Source organism: Daucus carota, chromosome 3 (genome assembly GCF_001625215.2).
Source record: "Daucus carota subsp. sativus chromosome 3, DH1 v3.0, whole genome shotgun sequence".
Classification (NCBI taxonomy): Eukaryota; Viridiplantae; Streptophyta; class Magnoliopsida; order Apiales; family Apiaceae; genus Daucus; species Daucus carota.
This window is the reverse complement of record NC_030383.2, coordinates 13900919-13907966: the sequence shown is the minus strand read 5'-3', so window position 1 is coordinate 13907966 and position 7048 is coordinate 13900919. Positions and strand designations below refer to the sequence as shown.

At 30.0% G+C, this 7048-nt stretch overlaps 1 protein-coding gene across 5 annotated transcripts; it reads left to right on the top strand.

The window, feature by feature from the left end:
* Window positions 1–193: 193 nt before the first annotated feature.
* On the top strand, window positions 194–3815 carry LOC108211057 (14-3-3-like protein). 5 transcript variants are annotated; one of them, XM_064088582.1, is made up of 10 exons: window positions 199–390; window positions 514–596; window positions 800–835; window positions 929–1005; window positions 1183–1245; window positions 1890–2003; window positions 2316–2407; window positions 2535–2644; window positions 2729–2877; window positions 3348–3815. In XM_064088582.1, the coding sequence occupies exons 7-10, from the start codon at window positions 2399–2401 to the stop codon at window positions 3371–3373; spliced, it is 294 nt and encodes a 97-aa protein (XP_063944652.1). In that variant the 5' UTR covers window positions 199–390; window positions 514–596; window positions 800–835; window positions 929–1005; window positions 1183–1245; window positions 1890–2003; window positions 2316–2398; the 3' UTR covers window positions 3374–3815. The 5 variants fall into 5 exon arrangements, with proteins under 5 accessions (XP_063944655.1, XP_063944652.1, XP_063944651.1 ...); XM_064088581.1 differs by having other exon boundaries at window positions 199–415; XM_064088580.1 differs by having other exon boundaries at window positions 199–596.
* Window positions 3816–7048: the final 3233 nt, after the last annotated feature.

Here is a 7048-nt window from a genome sequence, read left to right as displayed (position 1 = left end):
ATTTTAACTCAGATTAATCCTAAATTGAAAACTCAGCTCATTAGATCGATTCTCGATTTTGTAACACTGACCGAGTTAAACACATTAATCAATTATTTAATACATTTACCTTTATTATATTATCTTCCATCTTTCGGTAATATTTTCCTGAATACAACGTGAGTCTTCTGGAGGAAGCTGGCTTAAATGACTGGACAGGAGGCTTGCACGTGCTGTTTCATTTACATATACAGAACATACACAATTACACATACTCAAAAGAGCACCGGATGAATTTCAAAGCTTCTCGGAGAAGCTTCCTCTGCAGAAGGACAATCCAGCTGCAATTGATATTATAATTCAGTATATTAACAATTCAAAATTCAAAATTCAAAACTGCATATTAGCACCGTATCTCCCGCTTCTCTTCTTCCATGTAATATCTATTATATTTTGATTCTTAAAACTTCTTTCCTGTAACCTCTCTTCTGAAGTACTACTCTTCATAACGATTTCTTTCAATCTTATTTGCAGGCTAAACTTTGTTCACAAAATGTTTGATGATATGTGCGGAAGAAAACCTCTTTCTCTCCATAGTTTCTATCGTGCTCTACCAAGTCAGCGCCCTTCCTTTGACTATTAGTTTTCCTAATGATTTGTTAGTATTTGAAGTTAATGGTGTATTTGGATATTCGTTCTATTGTTATTTGAAATCTACTAACTGTATTTAGTTCTGGTGGTGCAATGTGTCTCCATGATTTTGTAAATTGATGGTTCATAATATTTGTAAATTGATTATGCTAATTGTTATCTCCTCCAGAATGACAACTCTTGGTGACGGAGGATATGATTGCGGGTATGTAAATAGTACACTATTTTTGGAACATTAACATATCTCCATTTCAAACTTCTATTGTTATATGATTCAACTTTTATCTATTTATTGTAGCCGAATTTTGTCCGGAAACTGTTTGATGATATGTTCAAAAGAACAAAATCGATGAATATATATCACTATATACTCAGGTAACATTTGTATTTGACTGCTTGGGTTTTGATTAGTTAATTGATTATATTGTATATGCTTATATTGTTAAATATATGAAATTTTCTAATTTTATTTTGTTACTCATCGTTTTTGTTTGTTGCGTATTTAAAATGATACCCAATCTGAGTTTATAACCCGCCTAAATTTAAATTCAGGATGGGTTCTTACCTCAGTTATTATGTCCAGGGGACCGTATGCGTGCTTAATAGATCAAGAAGGTATTTGATTCTTATCATTTTCTTTCAATTATCGATTATATTGTAGAGGTCTTTAAAAAAAGAACTGTTTTATTAAAGTTTCTTAGCTATTATGACTTAAGCTCAATAGTTAACACATTGAGTTTTGCTGGGATTATTTTTTAATCCTTTTAACAAACCAAAGAGGTGAATTGTTGATGCATCAAGTTTTTTTTTTATAAGATTAAAATAAGAATAATTGAGGCCGCTAGAGTGATATTTAATGGAGCATTGAAGCACATTATGCATAAGCAGTTGGTGTCCGGAGAGTACTTCGCTGGCTTAAACAACAAGCGACAGAGGAGGAAAAAGAACACGAAAGTACAATACAATCGCACAACCTCATGGTAATTCCGGCCATGAATAGGTCATAACAAGTTTTGGTATAAATAGAATGCAAATGGAATAGGAACATTCCTGCAAAGAAGATAGTTTAATTTTTTTTATTTTTTTGTGACTTTTAATGAGAGATGTTACATTCACTTGCATCCTTAGATAACAATTTAAAATTCAATTGTGATAGGTTCATAGTTAAAACTATAAGGGTGAACCAATTGAGGCTACTAAAGCAAATTTTACTCTCCCTTTTAAGGTCTTTTGTAATTTTTAATTTCTTTTCGTTACAGAAAAGTGTAGGTGGGTTGGCAATCTCTGCGCTAAATCCATGGTGTGATTAATAGGGATGTGCTTGCTTTATACTTTGATAATCCAGTGTCTCTATTCAAGCAGCCTAAGACATGGTATGTTGAACTTCTATCTATCTATATAATCACACCTTTTGAGTGTTAGTTTGTTAAAGCCTTGATGTTTGTCGTTTGAATCAAGTGTCTTTTTAGATCTCTACGGTCTTATCTGTCACTCACAATTATACTGCATCTGCTACAAGTTGCTAAATCAAGAGTTTGGTTTGACTCTCATGTTAATCTGATTACTGACTGATAATCATGGAGAATGGTCTAATGATTAGCTTATTATTGTATCAAGTCTTCTATACACTATTCATGTTTAACTCTTTAACTGAGTTGTCTTACTTCATGGCTGCATCAATACAGGAAAGGTGACTACTATCAATATCGTGCTGAGTTCAAGACTGACCAGACAAAGAAAGAATGCTCTAACAAATCATTGAAAGGCTATGAAGCATGTATATATATCTATTTAATTAGAAATGTGTTAATAAATTAAACAACAGACCTGTGCATCACACTTTACATAGTTTTGATTTTGTCTTATGGCATTTGACTTTGGTTTTTCCTATGGCATTTGATTAGGCTGCTTCTGAAACTGCAAATAAAGAACTCCATTCAATGCACCCAATCCGTCTAGGGCTTGCTCGGAATTTCCACGTCTTCTACTACGAGATAATGAATTCCCCTGAGAGGTTTCTTATGCAGATTCCTCAATCCTCTTTATTCCGTATCTTTCCTTTAAAACTGTAATTCAGTAGTATTGTTTGGTAATGCAGGGCTTGCCAATTAGCTAAACAAGCTTTTGATGAGGCAATTGTAGAGCTCGATACCTTGAGCGAAGAGTCCTACAAGGACAGCACCTTAATTATGCAGCTGTTAAGAGACAATCTCATTTTGTGGACCTCTGATTTACCGGAGGATGGAGGTATATTAGTTTATCAATATTCATCTTCATCAGATATGTAGTCATATGTTTTTTTGACATAAACAAAAAAGATAGTTGGCTGAATTGGAATTAAAGGACTTGATAGCAGAACATTTATTTATTAGTATTTGTTACTTTAAAATGGACAATGACAACAAATTCCAACTCATTGAAATTAAAGGACTTGATAGCAGAACACTCTTTCATACAAATCTTATAGATATGTTGTCTTCATCTCACTGCGAAGTGCGGAGCTAAAAATGCTACTTACAGAATAGAGGGAGAAACTGGAGACTGCTGCCAGCTGATCGAATTTCCAGGCCAAACTTTTATGAATTTTGCCCCATGTTATCTTAAATGTGCTCTAAAAATAGTACTCGATTTCTGGTGTGAAGTAGTTCTATGCATTGACATCTATTTGACGTCATTTTGTGTTCTTTTGGCTTTGATGTATATTTAATGATTTTCAGGAGGGGCATTGGGTGGCATCTGCTGAAAACAAGTGAAGAACTAATTTCTCATATGAGTCCGTCGAGTGAAATTTACTAGCATTGCAGGATGATTGATTCTGCTCCACTGACCATGTATACAAAAGATAGTTTCATTGTCAGAGAAGATAGTTTTGGGTGAGACTGTGAGACATTGTCCTGCATTGGTGGAAATCTGGCAGAAAAAATAGGGTTATTGATTGGTGCACAGTGTCGAGAGAAAATGGGTTTTGGGGATAGTTAAGACAGAAATGAGATGAGGGGAGGGGAGGTGCTGTGAGATAGTGAGCATGCAACATCAAAGATTTGATTTGCCCTTCTTTGAATATTTTTTTTTCTTTTATTTGAAGCTGTATGTGATAATATTCAATTTAAGAACAAAATGTTAATATGTTATTAATTCCAATAATTAATAATATTCATATACCATAATGTCATTTTTTTTTTGGAGTTTGATATTTGAATTTATTATTTTTAAAGATCGAGGCATGGCCGTTAGGCCATGCCGAGAAATCTTTTCACTAAAAAATGATATCTATATCGAATAGTTTGTTATCTTTTTTTCCAAAGTGTAATATCTTTTCTGACATAATATTCAATTTGTTAATAAAATGTTGATATATATCATAATTTATATAATTAATAATGTTTATATATGTATATATCATAATTATATACAATTAGGCTTTTTAGATTATCTCAAAAGAAATGTTTATTGCTTATATTTGATATGTTAATTATAAAAGAAAATTAATTTGTAGTTATGTGTCTAGATAAATTTTTTAAATTACAACTCATCGGGTATATAAATTATCTTTATAATAGTGAAATATTATATATTATCTTTTTAAAGTGCATCTATATATTTTGTAAACTCAAATTTAAAAATAAAAATAGGTCATTTATAAAAGTTAGAATTTTGAAATTCTTGAAGTCGGGCTTGACTTATATGTTGTTTAAACAATATGTATGCAAAAACAGTTCCTCATTTATATCTATTTTACTCATAATTACATTAATATTTGAGTAGTTTATATTAAATAAATTTAGTTTGAGTCTAATTTTACTAGATAAAATCATGAATATTAGACTAAATAAAAAGATCAATTTCGAAAAAAAAGTATGGTATTATATTTTGTATATACCTTAAAATATATGTAAAAGTGAGAATGACACTAAAATTGATACTAGAACGGAGACTGTTGAACCAATTGAGATGGGTATGAACCTTTTCAACAGAATATAAATATTATTTGTTTAAATTTCAATTATAAATGATTAACGAAAATTCAAATTAGAAATTATGTAAAATAATTTAAAATGATAATTAAATCATATAAAAGTAAACAAAATAGCAAGGAACATAAATGAAGTTATAGTTAACATCTCGAATAGAAGTTATAATCACTTTGTTTTGAGATCATCTAAATGACTCATTATATCTTATTATGATATAATAATATTGATTGTATCTTTTTAAATTGAATTTATTTAAATATGACTTTATATAAGTGTTAATAGATAGAAGTCGAGGTATCGCCGAAGGCGATGTCGAGAAGTTGTTGAAATTAAAATTATATTTTTGTTATAATAAAATTATATATACCACATGATAATATTTTTTATGTTATCAATATTTATTGACAGTGTCATATTTATAGCGATAAATCGTTTATGAAATGAATTATTAATGATGTATTTGATGAAATGAATTTATAATAAGGGTCTTTAGATCTTACATACTTTTTTGCTTCATACAGTTTTGGATAACTCACTGGTTAAGAGTTTATCATGTGTCGTCCAATGTCCTTAACATCTCGAATAGAAGCTATAAACACTTTTTTTTAGATAATCTAAATTGCTCATTGTATCTTATTATGATATATAAACAATATTAATTGTATAAATTTGCGATATATTAGCATTTTGTAAAAAAATTGAATAATATCTTATGTTACACTTTTTAAATATAATTAATGTATTTTTATGAATTTATTTAAATTGAATTATTTAAATATGACTTTATCGGTATTGATAGATAGAAGTCGAGGTATCGCCCAAGGCAATGCCGAGAAGTTGTTGAAACTAATATATTTTGGTTATAATAAAATTATATATATCACATGATAATTTTTTATGTTATCAATATTTATTGGCAATGTCATACTTATAACGATAAATCATTAAATGAATTGTTAATGAGGTGTTTGATGAAATGCATTTATTATAAGGGTCTTTGATTCTTACTTCTTAGAATCTTCTTTGATTTATAACTAAGTTTGTAAACAAGAATAACTCAGTAGTTAAGAGTTTATCCTATGTCGTCCCTAATCCTGGGTTCGACCCTGTCTCACCCGAGAATATCTTAGATACAATGTTATATGGTGTTCAGTATAATCCAATTGCTAAATGTCCATCCGAGAATATCTTAGAAATTATATTTATGAATTAATATTCCAATTTTGATCATATTATTATGCTATATGGTGCTCAGTACAATCCAATTGCTAAATGTCCAAGTTACTTTGTCGACTAAATTTTTTTTCAAAATTCAAAGCCCAGCAACAATCCAATTGCTATATGTTCAAATGTGTCAAGAAAGTAATCCATTTGAATAATGATAAGTGCTTCGTTTCTTTCAATTACATTAAGTAAAATATGTATTTCATAAAATTCTACTTTAGATTTAAATATTATATTTGAATAAAGTATTTTTTTTTAAATTTAAGTATTGGTTTATTATATATTAAGCAATCGAATTAAAGGTGAAGTTAGATAAACTGACTCAGTACCACGACCTTTAACACGAATCGGTACCAAACATACTAATGCAGCATACAACAATCGAAGACACACTAGCAACATCATCCACCATTCATCAACCTTTAGCTCTTGAACCAGGCTCATCAACATTCAACAAGGTCTCACGAAGAACAGTTTTATATCGTTTTGTTTGATTATCAATTTGTAACGCTATGCTATGCTGCTTTCTCCTGCAAGCCAAATGCAAATGTATGACTTCCTCATTTCAGTAAATTTTATTTCAGTTTCAAAGCCCTGCAACGCGGGCATCAATACTAGTAACTTATATATTGTTTGGTGGGTTATTAATTACAGGTGTCATGTATTAGGTTATTATTTTAATATTTCTGAAGACAATGAAATGCGTTAGCGTGTTTAAACTCACTGCTTGGTATTAAATAAATATTGTAGACGTCAAAAATTATTGTATCATTTATTAATCCAATATTTTATTTATATTTAGATTCGGGGTCGGGAGTTTCGCGGATTATTTACGGCGTCTCGTGAGTGTTCGATTAGCTATTTTCGAGGTACAGATTCTATTCCTCTTATTCAGCGCTACTCCTTTCGATATTAAATAGTTTTGATATGTCCTCTTTTGATCTGTCCGATTTGCTAAGTTTGTTTTGTGCTATTCATTTGACTGTTTTAAATTTCAAAAAATATTTTAAAAATCTGTTTTGATTTCCGAAAAATATTTTAAAAATCTGTTTTGAAAGATTGAAATATTTGTTATGCGGTTTTCAAAGATTTTACAAAATATGATTTGTTCAGTTTATTTGAAATATCTGTAACATGTGATTTTAAAGTTGTGAAAATTGTTTTGTTTGAACCCTTAGAGAGATATAGGGTATACCGAGTTACCCAGCTGTAGGGGTACT